Here is an 18,644-nt window from a genome sequence, read left to right as displayed (position 1 = left end):
TAATGTCACCAAACAAGTTAATAAAAGCAATTGTAAAACAGTAATATCAATTTTATAACCAAATGTCCTTAATCACATGGTTATAAGTCCTTATTCATTTACTAAGTAAAGACATGAATTGTCTTTTAAAAACAGATAAATATGCTACCTGACTGCTAGAATTAAATACATTTATATGATTGGGATCAATAATAAATAAATTAACTGATTTTATTCAGAGTATTCCTCTAATGCTCTCTTGCATAAAGGCTATTTACAGAAATAGAATTACAAGAACAGAAATACAGTAAACATAAATTTTGTAACATTAAAAATGCATTTCAAAAGTGTTAAGACAGTTGAAGTAATCAGTAGACATAGGAAACTAAGGGGTTGCTTGATTTCCAGTAACATTGTTTGACAACATGAATTTGCCAAAGAGTAGACAGAGTTAAGTGTAGATGTCAAATAAATCCACAATAAAACTGCAAAAAAGGCTACATTGATGTTCTAAGATGTTGGATGGAGACTTCAGGAATAAGGAGCTTGATACTAAGGAGCTTAAACTGTGTAAGCATTTTATACATATGAGAATTGTCAGTTGGTCTTGGGAACCAGTGAAGTTGTTTGTACATGGGACTTAGGCAAAACTTTTAGGAGGAACCAATCCTCACATATTTTGCTATGTTCTGAGCTAAGTGCAATTTCTGAGTCTTTTCAAGACTGTTTCATGCATTACAATCTATATTTAAGGTTAGCAGTGCAGAAATCACCAAGCTAGGTCTTTGTTCTTCCGATAGTGACACAACTGGTCAAAGACTAACAGCTCTCCTTGCTACCGATGAAATATGATTGAAAGTATCATGCTGAATTCAGGAAAACTTCTAAGTCTCAGAAAAATATAACTACCATCAGCACTGATTACTTCCTTCTCTAAACCCGTGAACAATTCTTTCCAATGGCTTTATATGGATGTTAAATGGCATGACATATAAGACAAAACCTTGTGGATCCGCATCTTCCGATTATATTTGGAGAGATAGGAACAGAACTATCTCAAAGTATTACTTCCAGACTCCTAATAGAAAAATGGTGCAAAAGGAATTGCTCACGTCTAAACATGCTGAATTTTAAGGCATATATGCATATATATATATATATATATATATATATATATATATATATATATATATATATATATATATATATATATATATATATATTATATATATATATATATGGCATATTTTTTTAAGTATTCATTCTTTAGTATTTCAGGTTGATTAGTCTAAATCAGCTGAAAAACTGAACATATTTACTTTTTTGAAGGAGAAAAAATGTGCAATATTTTTCCTCTCTCCTTCCTTCCCTCCCTTTTATATGGCCACCATCTCATACAAATAACTTTAATAAACCTCAGCTACTTCTTGAACAGAAATCTGAGCTGTATTTATTAAAAAATGTTACATCACTGTGATACACTGAAGCTAAAAATAAACAAAGAAAACAACCATGCACTGTACTGTTAGTCACTCATTTATGATTCACCATATGAATTAATTAACTAAAATGGATTGCTTTTATGTTTAAATAGATAAAAGGTTGCAACTCCAATTTTAAATTCCCAGCGAATACGAACAGGTGCAAATATCTGCACCTTCTTTCTCATCAATAAGATACTGCTATTAATAAATAAGAACTTTGAAATGCCTTTTAAATTTTGATTGGGCCATTAATATTTGAAAAGGGCAGTTTATAAAGCAAGTAACCAGAAATGTTAGCAAAACCCCAAAGGGTTCTGAAAATGGGTAGGTGTTCTATTTATATACCACTGAAAATATATTCAATAAATATATTTATTGAAGCTATGCCCAACTTATTCAACTTTTTATTTTCAATACTTCTTGCACATTTCTATTATTCATAATGGATAAACTTAGCTGGTATTATATACAGTATACTATAGTGATACAAAGCAATGTGTGTGCGTGTGTGTGTGTTCTATATGCAATATATATAAATTGGGATTGCTTTGCTCACTTAATTTTATTAACAACATATATCACATAATGCTTAAAGTAAAAGTATAATTTGGGTTTTCTCAAAAGATAGGCTGGATTTGATAGCCAACCATAATTTTTAATTGCCATCATCTCTTCTTTATTATGCCTCTCTTGTTCATATGCTATTCTTGTCACATTGAGCCTGCTTTATATTATTTGTGGTTGTCTTTGCACCTCAGTGGGCTAAACAAAATGCTTCATGGGCTGTGAAAAAGTGAAAGTGGTTTATGTCAGTGAAACAGAAGATTTTAAGAGATAAGGTCTCTTTTTGTACATTATTGTAATGCTGAAATTTCTATTTCATTGTGGTTGAATCCGTAAAATATTTGAAATCAACATGGACATAATGAAGAGGAGATATTGTACATGGAATGAGTCATGGTTGCAGTTATAAAACTGTTTACCTCTTTTAGAAGTCTATTGCCTAGACCTGTGCAAAGTGACGAAGATGATCTTTGACAGCCTGATTCAGGCAGTCTACTTGCTTTTGCTAAAGTGAAGATGCCATTCCAGTTGTTTCAGTAAAATGGTCTGAATGCCTTGAATGATTTTGGGCCAGCCCTTATCAGGAAAGTCTCCTTTCAGCTATGCCCCTCATCTACCTCTATTGCTACCTACTAGCTTCCCTCCAGTCTGATAGCATCAGACCAACATATGCAGGGAAGATTGGAATAGGGCATTATGAAGTCCCAGGTCCAGTGGTGGGATTCAAATTGTTTTAGTACCGGTTCTTTGGGTGTGGCTTAGAGGGCATGGCATGGCTTGGTGGGCATGGCTTGGTGGGAATGGCAGGGGAAGGATATTGTAAAATCTCCATTCCTTCCCCACTCCTGGGGGAAGGTTATTGCAAAATCCCATTCCCTCCCCACCCCACTAACCTGCTTTCCAGCTCCCTTCTAGTTCCCTTCTCCTGTGCAGGGCAATAAAAGAAGACCCAGCTGATCAGCTGGGACTCGGGAGGCAGAGAATAGATGGGGGCAGGACCAGTCAGAAGTGGTATTTGGTGGTTCTCTGAACTACTCAAAATTTCCGCTACCAATTCTCCAGAATTGGTCAGAACCTGATGAATACCACCTCTGCCCAGGTCCCTAATGTGTGTGGTCCCTTAGAACTCTTACCTCCCTTTTTAACATCTACATGAGATTGTTAAACAAGGTTACGTTCTGTTTGGATCAAATATCAGCAATATGTTGATGATACCCATTTACAATTCTCAATCTCAGGCTGATTGGATGATGTTGTCAAAGCCTTGTTCTATTGTCTCGAGGCTGGGCAGGAGGCACATGGATAGGAACACGTTTAAGCTCAACACTGACAAGATTGAATTGTGCAGGTTTGAATCGTATCAGGAGTATTGTGAAATTTGCTTGAGGAGTAGGGGGCAGCTGTAGTTAAAAAGATCTTCACCAAATCCATCTTTTGGAAAAGCTGTGCAGCTACCTGGAGTAGACGGCCTTTCAAACAGTCATTCCTGATTTGGTCACCTCATATAGAGTATTGTAACATACATGGAATTTAGTAGCTGCAGCTGTTGAATGCAGTAGCAGATGCCATTATGGACATGTAGCACCTCTGCTTCATGGCCTATACACTGATGCTGGATGCAATTCAAGGTGCTAGTTATAAAGCCCTTCTTGGCATAGGACCTGATTATCTGAAGGACCATCTGTCTTTCATAGTTTCTACCTATCTTCATTGATCAGAAAGTCACATATTTCATGTTCTATCCATTAATTAGTGTTATCTGATGGGATCTAGGACATATTTATTCATTCATTCATTCATTCATTCATTCATTCATTTATTTATATTGCCACCTATTCGCCCATGGTGACTCGAGGCAGCTTACACAATATAAAACCATATTTAAAACAAAAAATAAAAACAATAAAAACTAATAAAAAGAATTAAATAAATTAGTAAAGTACAATAGAACAAAATTTGGGAAAACAAAAAACAAAAACCAACTCCCACCCCTAGCCCCGATGACAGCAGATCACACTAGCCATTTGATGGGCTCCCTCCTTCTTTGGGTTCCCCAGGCCCACCAGCAAAACCAGGTCTTCAGTGCTTTTTGGAAGAGTATTAGTGAGGGGGCCATTCTAATCTCTGAGCGAATGATGTTCCAGAGAGACGGAGCCACCACGGAAAAGGCCCTTCTTCTGGGTTTCACAGGTGTATCTCCTTGGGTGGGACATGTATCACTCCCTGCCTCCTCGCTCTAATGGGTTGGGTAGATGTCACTGGCAAGAGATGTTTCCTCAGATAACCCAGACCCAAGCCATGAAGGTCTTTAAAGGTGACAACCAGCACCTTGAATTGCACCTAGAAGCAAATCAGCAACCAATGCAGCTCCTGCAGGAGAGGTGACACAAGTGCACACCAGGGTTTGCACAAAACCATGCGGGCCGCTTCATTTTGCACCAACTGGAGCTTCTGGGTGCTCTTCAAGGGCAGCCCCATGTAGAGCGCATTGCAATAATCAAGACGAGAAGTGACCAGGGCATGAGTGACTGTGAGTAGGGACCGCTAATCCAGGAAAGGGTGTAACTGGTGCAAAACCCGCAGTTGCGCAAAGGCCCTCCTGGCCAAGACTGCCACCTGCTCTTTGAATAGGAATTGTGAGTCCAGGAAAACCCCTAGATTACTCACAGGGTCTGTTTGGGGTAGTGCCACCCCATCCAAGACTAAAGGTGTAATTCTCCCTGAACCAACAAACTCCAAACCCAGAGGCACTCGGTCTTGCAGGGGTTCAGTTTCAACCCGTTGCTCCCTATCCAGCCCCTAACAACCTCCAGGCACTGGGAGAGGGAGGACACAGCATCACTTAATTCACCACGGGCCGAGACATACAGCTGAGTATCATCAGCATATTGGTGATACCTCAGTCATGGTGACAGATGATCTCACCCAGTGGCTCCATATAAACATTGAACAGGAGCAGAAAGAGTACTGAGCCCCGAGAAACCCCGTAAAGCAGTGGGTGAGGGCTGGATCTCTCCCCTCCTATCAACACTGACTGAGAGCGGCCGCAGAAGAAGGAAGTGAACCAAGACAGCACAGGAGAATCCCATGGTCAATGGTATCAAAAGCTGCTACGAGGTCAAGTAGAGCAAGGATGGATGCACTACCCCCATCCCACTCCCACCAGAGATCATCCAAAAGTGTGACCAATGCTGTTTCTGTCCCAAATCCAGGCCTGAATCTTGAAACCTCTGGAGCTGCTGCACGACCACCTTCTCAACAACCTTCCTCCAAAAGGGTAGATTGGAGACAGGTCAGAAATTATCCAACCAGGTGGACTCCAGCAATGGCTTCTTAAGAAGAGGGTGGACCACAGCCTCCTTAAAGAGCTGGGACATTGTCACCTCCTGTAGAGAAGCATTAATCACCACCAGAGTCCACCCGCCTGTCATCTCCTGGGAAGCTTTCACAAGCCAGGAGGGACATGGGTCTAAAATACAGGTGCTCGCACGCATACTCCCTAGGATCCTGTCCACTTTCTTAGGAGCAACAAGGTCAAACCCATCCCAGATAACAGGGCAAGAACCCTCAGGAGCTTCCACTGGATCAGCAACCATGCCGGCATCTAACTGGGAACTAAGTTGACTGATTTTGTCTTCCAGAAAATCCACAAATTCCTCAGCGTGCCCCTTCAGGTGGACCTCAATTTCCTCCTTCCTAGGAGGAGATGGCTCACCTTAAAGAGGGTTACTGGGCGATTATCTGCAGATGCAATTAGTATGGAGAAGTATTTACACTTCGCCTCATGAATCGCCACAAGGTAGGCCTTAGTAGCAGCTCTTACCCATGTTCGATCAAGTTCATCTCCAGTCTTCCGCCAGCAGCACTCTAGATGTCTCCTCATGCATTTCATCCTTCTCAGTTCCTCTGTATACCACGGGGCAAAGAGAGGTCTACAGGAGAGGAGAGGTCACAAGGGTGCAATCCTATCCAGAGTCTCAGTCACCTTCCTATTCCAAACAGTGACTAAGAGCTCAGCTGGACTGTATAATAGATCTGCAGTTATAAACCCCAGCTCCTTCTGGAACCTATCTGGGTCCATTAGCCTTATTGCAAGCTGATCTCACATTTAAAAGCAGCAGTCTAAGATCAGGGCCACCACAGATCTGCTGACCAGGAAAATGAGGTGAGTGCAATGGGGCAGAGCATGAGATTGGTACTAAACACCAAGGTCATGTTCCCTGTGCCTGCCCTCTTCTGTGTCACAGAACCTGCCCTCTGAAACAATTTTGCCCCTGATATTGGCTGGCTGCCATCCTTATCTACAGGTAGTTCTTGCTTAACAATGATAATTTGGACCAAGAGCTCTGGTGATAAGTGAACCAGTCATAAAGTGCAACTGTACTGACTTAAAACAGTTTTAGCAATCCCAATTGCCATAATTCAGCTAATTCTGCAAATTGCAGTGTCCTACTATATGATCACCATTTCTGGCCTCCTGCCAGCTTCCTTATAAACTTTGTTTATTGAAAGCTGACAGTGTGCAAGTGATGATCATGTGACCACAGGAGGCTGTAACATTGTAATTGCAAGTTGCTTGCCAAGCATTTGAATCACAATTACACGACCATGGGGAAGCTGTGAATAGCTGCAATCATGACATCCTCCTTGTTAAGTGCTGATGTAACTTTGGTTCCTGAATGAGTAGCAGTTCAATGAGGACTACCTTTAGAATTTAGAGCCTTAAAAACCTGTTTTTTTGCTAGACCTTGTGTTAAACTGGATACAGCAGGGCAAACTCAAGGCTCCCGGCTCCGGCCTTTGGGGTGCTTAGATCTGGCCCAGGGGGCCACACTGAAAACAGTGAAGAACCAGACTGCGGTGCCTTGCCAGTGAAAATGGAGCTTGCGCGAACCGCATGCGACCCTCCTGAGCTCTGTTTTTGCTGGCAGAGGGTTGCAGAAGGCTGTCCCAACCGAAAACAGCTCAGGAGACAGTTTTCACTTGGGCCACCACTTGGGCCACCCCCTGACATGAGTGATGTCATGCTGGCCATGCCCATCTGGCCATGCCCACCCCAGCCCCCTGAGGTCAAATACAACCCTAATGCAGCCCTCAATGAAATTGAGTTTGACATTCCTCGAATAGAGTATGGTACTATAGAATACATTTTTTTTTCTTTTCTGGAAGCCTGTTTTATGTATTATTAGTTATGATTTCATTAGTGTACACTGCCAAGAGTCATTATATACTAAAAGTATCTGTTAATTCAGCAATTATTTATCAGATTTATTTCTAATTTTATTGAATGCTTTGTGTTCTGCTGTTAAGACAGTATAGCATACATGCTGTTAAGACATGTACAGCATACATGTCATGTTCAAATAATCTCTTTACATTTTTAACTTGACTATTCAGATATAGTAAATTGAAATTTTATGTAGTTGATCCTTTTATTTATACAGATTATTTACCATTCAAAATTAGAAACTTTGTTAAGAGTCTCCGAGTCACAATTTATTACACAAAACAGTATTCCATCTTCTAAAAATGCTGAAGGTAATAATAATAATAATTTAAAAAAACAGAATTCATTTTTTGGTAGCTATCTGATTAAAAAATCAATCTGATTAAAAAATAACCTTAATTGAATCAGGTCAAAGATTTGTCAGAATAAAAAGAACATGAACAAAAATATTGTGAAGGAGAAGCAAATGTATCTCACAAAATGGATTCTATTACATATATGGTCCTTTATTATATTACATGGCTGTCAGTAAAAATTATTAATGAAAAGGATCATAAAACATGTATATTCTACTGTAGATAATTATATACAATTTTAAAATATAATATTTTAAATAATTCATTACATCTCACTAGACTGGGGATGGCCAGATAAATATATTTTCACTCCGTCTGTTTTTCAGGTGTAATTGTGCATGAGAAATTCCAAAAATCATCTTCTCATATGGCCTTAACCACCAAAGCTGTTCTTATGATTTTTGAAATGCTTCTTGTCCAAGTCTAGGCTTGTTCCAAGTCCTGGTTAAAAACCACACTATATATAACTTTGGTGATTAAGGCCAAGGCCATCTTAATTAAGCATTTTGTTTATCATAGTGGCCCACCAGGTCAGGTTATGGAGGCATATCCTTCTCCCATAGTTATTATTCTGTGCTTAATATTTGGAGGAAAGTTGCACCAAACTAGATCTTCTATCTTTAAGACTGATAGTCCTACAGATAGTCCTGAAGATAGTCAACTTCATAAAAATCATAAGGACTTCCATAGAATTGGAAATATCCCTACTATATTCTGCTGATCTAACATAATTTTTGGGGAAAAAGTAGAGCATAATCGAAAGCTTCCTCTGCTTATGTCAATGGAAAGACATGATTATATGGGAGGAATTATAATAGCCCTTTACGAACCATCTGGTCTTTGAAATGCAATACAACAATTTCAATTATGGCTGGCAATGTATCGGAAGTTATGCTTTTATCTATAAACTTCCTAGAATACTCTGTGAGTGAAATGGGCAGTATCTAAATTAGATAGATGATAGATGGGTGGATGGATGGATAATAATTGCAATAACACTGATTAATTAATAAAACTGATTTAAATTGCTTTTAAAACATAAGGCAGATGGTTCATTCAAGATTTTAAATTATAGTCTAGATCTTCAAATTTATTTATTGTAATTATTATTATGGTAACTGTTGATTCTACAGTTAGCTAACCTACATTTTATCCTTTTAGATCCAGTATATAATATATAACATGAAGGAAGCAAAAGCACAGCTTCCTTTATATTATAATAAAATTCTTAAATTGCTAGAATGATTTCCTTGATTAAACACTAACAAAACCATTTATTTTGTATATATTTCTCAAGTATTAAAATGATGTAGCTACTGGCACTACTCAAAATGTCACACTTCTTTCACTTAAGTAAGACTGTAATTTCAGAATAAAAAGCAAACATATTTGTTGTAGTGTCAGTGCAAGGAGAAAGCTATGTCACATAGGAGCCTTGGTGGCGCAGTGGTTCGAGTGCAGTACTGCAAGCTACTTCTACTGCAATTTGGCAGATCGAATCCCACCAGGCTCAAGGTTGACTCAGCCTTCCATCCTTCTGAGGTGGGTAAAATGAGGACCCAAATTGTTTGGGGCAATATACTGACTTTGTAAACCACTTTGAGAGGGCTGGAAAGCACTATAAAGTGGTATAATAAGTCTAATAGCCTATTGCTGTTTCTTATGAAAAGAAATGATGTTCACTCGAATTAAATTTGTGTGTCAACAAGTCGGTATCATCTCTAAGTAACTATATAGATAAACTTTCTTCAGGACTTTCTGCCTCTAACCTGACCTTTCAAGTTTTCCAACAATACACTCAATGCCACTATAAAAGTCTACCCATCTTGCTGCTAATTCAAATCATATTCTCCTTTCCATCTTTCACAACATTATGGACTTTTCAAAGGAACAGGTCTTTGCATAAGATGCATTTGTGCCTTCAATTAGAACTCTGGAACTTGTTCAGTGACCCTTTAGTGTAAATTCTTGGCTACTGGGTATTTTCATGTGGTTTCTCCAACATCAAACTTCAACTGATCAATATATTTTCTATCCTAAGTATGTGCATATCAATTGATGTACATATCTTTTCAAAGCTTTAATTGCATTCCTACCTAGCACTAGTCTATGGTGTAGTTCTTGACTTTTGTACATGGTAGTCTTCAAAAACAGAAGCTATCAGTATGAATTTTAATTCTCGTTGTTTTACCTGTTCTCATTACTTTAGTTTTTCTATATCTTAAATATTAATGCCATTTTTACAGCATATCCTGTCTTTTATTAGCAGACAACCCAGATTATTTGTACTTTCAACTATCAGAGTAATGTCATCAGATTGTTCATGTTTTTGATCAGCTGGGTCAGCTAAATTATGACACAATTTATGATAGATACATGAGCCTATCTTTCTGTTTTTCTTTCTCTAATACCAATATTATAGTACTTTAATATTTGAATGGATATAAACAAGAGACACATAAAACTGTGATTAAGAAGTATGACTGACTGATCGATTGGTGTGGGCCGATATGATATAGTAGTAAGAGGATCTAATTGGAAAAATTTCAATTCCTATCCATTTCCTGGGACAGCCTTATATCAGGTTCTGTCTTTCATCTTAACCTACTTCAGAAGCTGCTTCAAAGGATAGGGCTATATATAGACTGATTAAATTTTATGGTGGAATGGAATGCTATGAATATAATAAAATATTCCACATTCAGGACATGTTGCTACTATTGATAACAATGATAACAACAACGACAAGGGCTTTAATACCTTGAAAAATATTTTTAAATGATTCTAGGTTGTAAAACATGACATGGTTGAGAAGCATTTTTTTAAATGAAGAAGCATAATTATAGAAGTTGTTGTTCTGATGAGATGTGAAATGAGAGGTCTGATGAGGGTAGGGGACATAACTTAAAAGAGATTCTATTTGTGTGTATGTTTTATAGGAATTGTGATGGAGGAACATGTACAGACACAAGTGATATCTTATATGCTTGGGCAAGAAATGCACCACCAACAAGATTACCAAAAGGTATGAGATGAGATGAGATTATATATATATATATATATATATATATATATATATATATATATATATATATATATATATATATATATATATATATATATATATGATATAGAATTCTACACAAGAGGTAATAATAGGAAAACCAATTTATATTACTAATTTCTGTATTACTCTAATACCGTGTTTCTCCAACAATACGGCCTCCACCAATAAGAAGGCCTAGCATGATTTCTAGGCATGAGGTGAAATTAAGCCCCGCTCCCAAAATTTAGGTCTGTTTAAACCATGCTTTTCCCTGCCATTTCTCACATCATTCGTTAGAACTGTACGAGGTGAAGAGAACTGGGCGGGGGAAGGGCGGGGGGGATGGGGAGAAAACTTGCCTTTAGGAGTGCCCTGCAGGTAGCCTAGGCTAGAATACCCCGATAGCCGATAGGAGCTCCCTGAAGGCAGAGTCCCCAGCCGCTTCAGGGCGTGGTGTGGCTACCCGTGTCCCCTCGCCTTTTAGGACAGTCTCTTTCGGGCGATGGAAGCTCTCCAAGTGCAGTCACCAGCCACTTCGATCAGCCTCGGGGTGAGCTAGCGCGCATACACACACACACACACACACACTCCCCTTGCTGTGAAGCTGCTTCTTTCGCAGATGAAAGCTCCCTTGAAGGCAGAGTCCCCAGCCGCTTCAGGGCAGGACCCATGTCCCCTCGCCTTTAAGCAGTCTCTTTCAGATGATGGAAGCTCCCCAAGTGCAGTCACCAGCCACTTCGATTGGACGGTAGAAGCGGTCTCGGGGTGAGCGCACACACACACTCCCCTCGCCGCAAGGCCACTTCTATCGGCAGAGGAAAGCTCCCTTGAAGGCAGAGTCCCCAGTCGCTTCAGGGCGAGGCGGGGCTGCCCGTGTCCCCTCACCTTTAGGCAGTCTCTTTTGGGTGATGGAAGCTCCCCAAATGCAGTCACCAGCCACTTTGATCAGCCGCTAGAGGCGGCCTCGGGGTGAGCACACACACACACTCCCCTCGCCGCGAGGCCGCTTCTACTGGCTGATTGAAGTGGCTGGTGACTGCATTTGGGGAGCTTCCATCACCCGAAAGAGACTGCCTAAAGGCAAGGGGACATGGGCAGCCACGCCACTTCCTGAAGCAGCTGGGGACTCTGCCTTTGCGGAGCTTTCATCAGCCGATAGAAGCGACCTCACGGTGAGGTATGTGCGTATGGGCCTAGCCGTTTTTTCAGGGGTCAAAAAAAATCAAGGCCCGGCCTTATTTTGTGAGAAACACGGTAGTAGTGATTTTTTTGCTCAAATAATTAGGCTTTCAGAGAATAAAATAGCTTACTTAGCAGTTTACTATAAAAAGGAGTGTTTGGGTATTCCACCACCCATCTTTTTTACTTTTAATGTACTGATAAATGTATTATGTAGTGCACCTTCCTGCTGATTTTTTTCTTCTAGATATAGTTGCCAATAACTTTTATGGCTAATAAATTATGAAATATTAGTAAATCAATTTGGCTTGCAGCAGAATATGTCAAAAAGATTTTCAAAATGAGGGTGATTTTCAAAATCTTGTATTATAATGGTTTCCATATTCCCACATTATAATTTTAAAAGAAATATAAATAAATGAGTAAATCAGATATGAACTGGGATATCTCACCATTTCTGTTTGATTTTGTTCTTCTTAAGGTAGAGACAAATTCAGAAGTATCATGCAGAACCTATCTGTTGCAATATTTATTTTCCTTGAAGCACATACTTTAGGGATGGCTTCTTCAGAGAATATCAATGCAAAATATTGCATTGTATCTTAAAATTTTAAAATAACATGCTCTTACTTTAGGATTTTTTCCCTTTAAGATTATGCTTGAATATGATAAACTGAGTTTTACCTTTTATTCCCCTCAAGGTGTTGGGTTTAAAGTTGGAGGAGAAACGGGCAGCAAATATTTTGTTCTCCAAGTCCATTATGGGGATGTTGGTGTATTCAAAGGTATGTAAAATCTTTATTCTTGCTGTTATGGGTAAGATAAATAAATGTATCTACTATGGGAGGACAGAGCTTCCTTTATTAAATTTAGAATAAATCTGTCAATAGGGTAATACGCTAGATTTCCAAAATTATTTCGGTGGAACACAATGGAACTTTTCTTAATGGTGATGGTTCTAGTCTCTGTGTTCACATCTCACTGCATAATTAAGAATGAATGGGACTCAATTTTGAATACTCGTTAACGTGGCCTCTTCCTAGTTCTTGAGATTCTTCCTACTATCCTCCTCCACATTGAGATTTGGGCAGGTAGGAGAGATAATAGCAAGAATATATCCTGAGGCAGAACAGAATGGATTGATTTCATGTTAGACTTGGTAAATTTAAGTAACCTTTTTTTAAAGGAAAAAATTAAATTTTAAGTACTCATTATAGTACTTTTCTTTTTCCAATCTTTTCTTTTTAACTAGTCTTCTGAAATAATGATGGTAGAATAATTAAATAGAATAAAATCAAATGGATGTTAAATTAAGAAAAGATTATGCTTATTCACTATATTTCTAGTAGCCTCTAGTAAAAAAATTATTTCAGTTTTTGCAAATATTATATAGACTATTTTGGTAGTTTGTTCATGTAAATCTCACAGTTGTGACAGCATGCCATTTCAGCACATTCCAGTAATGATTGTATATTGTATTGTGAGTTTAATTTTCAGCAAGTGAAAGTGGATTCTGATTTATAAGTGCCAAGGACCTCTGTTTGATAAGAGCAGCAAATGAGTAATTCATGGTAACTATTGTTAGCTCAGTTGAAATTAATTTAAACTGCATTTTGATGACATTTTTAGATTGCTTATCTCTCCCATTACTTATTTTCTTTTCAGGGCTAAATTGAAGGCATTGGAGAGTTTATAGTAATCTTTATTGTTCTTTGCAACATGTCTGATCCATGAAATTATACCTAGTTAACATACATGTGATTTTCTTTTTCCAAAGTAATCTGATTACGTTTTTCTGTTAATTTTAATGTTTATATTTTATTCTGTTTTTACAGAACAGCTCCAAATTTGTTTATAGTAAAAATGCATTCCTATGAAGAACTTACAAGGGACTGAAGAAATTAGACATAGTTTTTAAACTATGTTAATTTCTACTCTCAGTAACTTTGTGACACAGCTGGTCTTGATTATTCCTGAAAAAAATAAGACAATGTTGAAACTGTTATTATTCAAATGGGAAACAGCTAGGAACTTCTTCTAGGCTAGAATAGAAAATGTAACTGTTATTATGTATTATGATTTATTATTATTATTTCCAAGAAAATTACTGTCATCATGGGATATCACCTTAATATTTCCAGCTGTTTAATTTAACAAAGTTTGTGATGCAGAAGACATTATTTCTTTAACCAGGGTCTGATCTTCATTCGGTCTTCATCATAGACTACATTGGCAAAAGTTCAAAAAAAAAAGAACAAAATCCATTGTATTCTTCATCATAAGTATTAACTTAATTAAAAAGATAGTTTTGTTTAAAATGGCCATTTCCTATTTAGATATATAGACTCTTTTCTTATTTTTGAAATGTGCATTTATATATATATCTTAGATGTGCATCTACAAGCATCCCTCCACATGCCTTCATACATTATGCAGCAAGATATGACATTTAAGATAAACTTTTAAGTAAACCTTTTTATCATTTTCCTGTTTGTGACTATGTTTGCCCTATATTTTTGTCTAGTTTAGAATAGTCAATATCAAATTATTTTATTAACATTGGGTACATTTATCACCACTTCCATGTAATATTTCACAAATAAGCAAGAGTGGAAAATTGGTTTCTATTTCTTCTGGGCTTTTTAAAAAATATAACGATGGTAGAATAAGTAGGTTTTAGGATTTTTTTTTAGTTTTATAAACCTTTAATGTATTCTTTGAGTGGCAGTTACCATTTATTTTTTTTTAGTGATCAAAGAATCAGGAGCTGATACTCCTATCACAATGGATTTTCTATAGAGACTCTGCAGTTCAGAAGTGCTATTAAATCCACAGCAGTAAGCATAGATTCTTGTTTGATCTCTGTTGGAAACGCTGCTTAGAGAATCAGCTTGAAAGAAATCTGCTTCCGAGAGTAGGTTGAATACATTTTCCTCTCATTGCCATAGGGCAAATAGAAGCTAATAATTCATTTGTTCTAAAGAAATATATACTTGCTGCCTAACTGAAATGCAACAATCCTAGACTGAGAGGGAAATGGGGACAACATATGCTCTATAAGGATCATTGTGTTCAGGCAATCCGTGTAGCGTATGATGTACTTGCCAAGAAAGCAAATTTTATGATCTTGTTTTTTCCCAGACAAAATTGGTTAGACATTGCCATTTTTGAAAATAGAGATATGAGAACAAAAAACAAAAAAAGGTCCATATGTTGGAATTCTTTTAGAGAGTTTGTACATTGTAGGTATTTAATATAGGAGTATGTTATTTAAAAAAAACCCTTTCTGTTACGCAGAGCTGAAGGTTTTATTTTACTTTAGTACAGCAGGCAATTTTTCTGAAGTATATAGCTATATGGATTTAAAGGCAGCAATTATTTCCCTGGGGTTTCACTTGTGATGTTAGTTTATTTTCATATTGTTTTTATTTACTACAGATGAAAATGTGATAAAGCTGCTTGTGAATTCTACAATTTTATATAATTTGGGATGAAATAAATAAATTTCAGTTTATAGCAATTCATATCATTTTTACCTCCTTAGAAATTCCCTACAATGCTGTTTTATAAACTGTCGATTTCTGCATTTGTTTTGGATTTCTTTAATGAATCAAGAATTGAAATATATGAGCGTTTGGTATAAGACCATTAAATCTGGAGGAAATGGATGTAGAACAGTCTCTATTCCAATGCAGTTTCTGTTGTTCTTGTACCATCTGCCCTTTCTGGATTAGCAATGCCTGACTTGATCTAGAAAAAATATCCAGTTCTTTGCTTGACTAAAAATAATGAGTTGCTCTTAGCAAATTATAATCAGTCAGTGGAACATCTTTGACTTAGTAAAATGAAAGCAAACCAGTTCACAGGATTGTTTTAGGATAAAATAAGAAAGGTTATGTGATCTGTGTTCTCTAAAAGGGAATTCCAATTTTCCATATCTCTGTAATGATCTTCTTTTCTCGTTTGTTTTTTTTAAGCTTTTCTTTAACTAGCAACTGTTTATTTTCCAGCTATTTAAAATATTTTGTGTAAAAACTATTGTTTCCTAAAGCAATCCATATGGTTAAAAAATGAGGAGAGCTACCAAATGTTTACAGTTTAAATGACAAGAAGCCCAAAGGAGGGGACTAAAGAAAAGGTTTTAGATAATAAACATTTGATCTTCATATTGATATTTCCAATAAGAAATTATCCAGTCATATACTTAATTATTGCACTCAATACTAATAAGAAAATTAATGTGCTTAAGCTCCATTTTAATATCTTTGCAGATAAGCACAAAGACTGTTCTGGAGTTACTTTGCATCTGACTAATCAAAAGTAAGTATCTTTCATACAGTTTCTTAAATATTTTCTTCAATTCTTTTGAAAAGATAAATGAACTTTAACAGAAGAGAATTCTAGTGATAGTTCACGTGCATCCTGTAAAGAAGACAGATTATTTAATGAATAGACTCTTCAAAGTGACTTGATAATATATTTTTTAAATTATAGAAAGGCTATTTTCAGTAAAGTACGTTTGTTGTCTTTCTATCTTGAAAAATAAATGTTTGACTTTTAAATATGTAGCCAAAGTAAACATTCCTTGGAAAGGATTACCAACTACTACTTTTTTATCTTTAGCTTTCAGTGTAAAAAATTTATTTAGCACAAATCTAATTTCACCACTTTTTGCTGTTTGATTATGAATTGTTTGTTAACCTCAGTTTCTTTAACAATAGCTTGTTCCATTTCCCCCTTCAGTTATGCGACTGTCTCTCCTGTCTCCATGCAAAGAGGATATTTGCTTTTTATGCATTCATCATCCTTTACTTATTTATTTTGTCCTTTATTTCATTAGCAATTAATTAATTCATCAACTTAAAGAGGAGTCTATGTAAACATGTATTTTTTTAACATATCCGCTTCCGAGCAGTGTTGTCATTGTACAAGAATAAAACGGAAAAGAAACCTAGCCAATCAGCAACAGATAATGGTTAACCCAGAATGAACATCCCACATTCTTCTAACACACTCACATTCTTATCTTAGGTCAAAGTCTGCAAAGAGGTCAGGTTTTCTAAACTAGAGCAGGATGGGGGAGTCTTGACCTCTCAGGGTATGCTATTCTAGGCGGCAGATGCATTTTGAAAGGAGGCAATATTGGTGGGATGTATCTTCTGATACTTTGACTGTGAATGAGAGCTGTTTGAAAATGATATCAGTTATTGACACAGAAATGGAAAAAAATATTGATGTGACCAATTAACAGAGAGAATATTTACTGGCCAATAAAGAACCTTGAAAGACTATTTTAATCCTTAATTTTTTCTCCCATGATGAATGCCAAACGTCTTTTAAAACTAGCTTCTCTATAATCAATATGGGGAAAGTGAGTGCCTTGTAGAGCAGTTAGTTGTAAATGCTTACAATTAGTTGTAAGTATGAAATTAAGAATTGTATGCCGTACATGTGGAAGCTTGACACTTGTGATTGTCTCACCACAAGAGGTGTAAAAGCCTCATACCTCCCTACTATAAGTGCATTGTATTTGTTTAATTGTTTTTTTTGACTTGGAGTAACTGTCCATAAATTCTCTGTTTTGTCAGTATATAATGGTATGTATGTTGTTAGTCATGTCCAATCCATCATGACTCCATGTCCCCCAGAGTCCATTTAAGCTCACGCTGACTGCTTCAGTGACACCATCCAGCCACCTCATTCTCTGCCATTCCCTTCTTCTTTTGCCCTCAATCTTTCCCAGCATTAGGCTCTTGTCTAGTGAATCCTTCCTTCTCATTAGGTGGCCAAAGTATTTTAGTTTCATCTTCAGGATCTGGCCTTCGAAAGAGCAGTCAGGGTTGATCTCCTCTAGGACTGACTGGTTTGATCCCCAAGGAGGAGGAGGAGTCTTCTCCAGCACCATAGTTCAAAGGCCTCAATTCTTTGGCGCTCAGCCTGTGGTCCAACTTTTACAGCCATACATTGCAACTGGGAAAACAATAGCCTTGACTATACACACTTTTGTTGGCAGGGTGATGTCTCTGATTTTTAGTATGCTGTCATAGTATGGCATAGCTTTTCTCCTCAGGAGCAAGTGTCTTTTAATTTCTTGGCTGTTGTCCTCATCTGCAGTGATCTTGGAGCCCAGGAAAATAAAACCTGTCACTATCTCCATTTTTTCCCCATCTAGCTGCCAAGAATTGACAGGGATGTATGTCATGATCTTAGTGTTCTTAATGTTGAGTTTCAAGCCAACTTTTGCACACTCCTCCTTCACCGCTTCAAGATGTGTATATTGGTTTTAAAGTTTTAAAGGTGCTATATATAGCCAAATAGCTGTTTTCTTAAAAAAAAAAAAGCAATCCATACAGATTGGGTAGATTCAGTTAAAGTTACCTTGTTATTAGTAAAGTAAAATATAGTAAGTAATAAATTAGGGCAATATACGTAAATTTGATACAGGTTTCTTCTTTTTCTTTAAAAGGCAGCCTCTGATTGCTGGCATGTATCTTATGATGTCCGTGGATACTGTTATACCACCTGGAGAAAAAGGTGAACAAATAGGTTTTCCTGTCCACCCAGCCCTCCCTGCCTTTGCACTCTTTTCAGTTCAAATAGTTTATTGGTGTGGACTTTTAATACTAAAAGCTTTATTAGAAAAATGTTAGAACAAGTTAAGATACTACTTTCTTTGATTGCCATATCAGAACATCAACATTGCAATCTAAGAAAAAGTATCAAATTCTAATAATTACTGACTTCTAAATCCATGTTTTTATTATTCTCACATTGGGACTACAGGATTGTATTCCTTTAATGAGTACTTT

The 18,644-nt window shown here is 37.1% G+C and overlaps 1 protein-coding gene and 1 long non-coding RNA gene across 12 annotated transcripts in view; one reads left to right on the top strand and one right to left on the bottom strand.

The window, feature by feature from the left end:
- The window catches only part of LOC148127357 (uncharacterized), an 826,567-nt gene that overhangs the window by 35,640 nt on the left and 772,283 nt on the right, over positions 1-18,644 (bottom strand). The gene's annotated exons all lie outside the window — the stretch shown is intronic.
- PAM (peptidylglycine alpha-amidating monooxygenase) overlaps positions 1-18,644 on the top strand; it is a 156,904-nt gene that overhangs the window by 78,379 nt on the left and 59,881 nt on the right. For all 11 annotated transcript variants that reach the window (XM_087927008.1, XM_026719558.2, XM_087927007.1 and 8 more), the window contains 4 exons: positions 10,550-10,635; positions 12,537-12,620; positions 16,107-16,155; positions 18,302-18,369. In XM_087927008.1, the coding sequence (XP_087783134.1) occupies positions 10,550-10,635; positions 12,537-12,620; positions 16,107-16,155; positions 18,302-18,369 (287 nt within the window). The remainder of the gene's footprint in view (positions 1-10,549; positions 10,636-12,536; positions 12,621-16,106; positions 16,156-18,301; positions 18,370-18,644) is intronic.

The sequence above is a fragment of the Pseudonaja textilis genome, chromosome 2, assembly GCF_049901715.1.
Source record: "Pseudonaja textilis isolate UNSWEBS1 chromosome 2, rPseTex1.2, whole genome shotgun sequence".
Classification (NCBI taxonomy): domain Eukaryota; kingdom Metazoa; phylum Chordata; class Lepidosauria; order Squamata; family Elapidae; genus Pseudonaja; species Pseudonaja textilis.
This window is presented reverse-complemented; position numbering and strand designations above follow the sequence as displayed.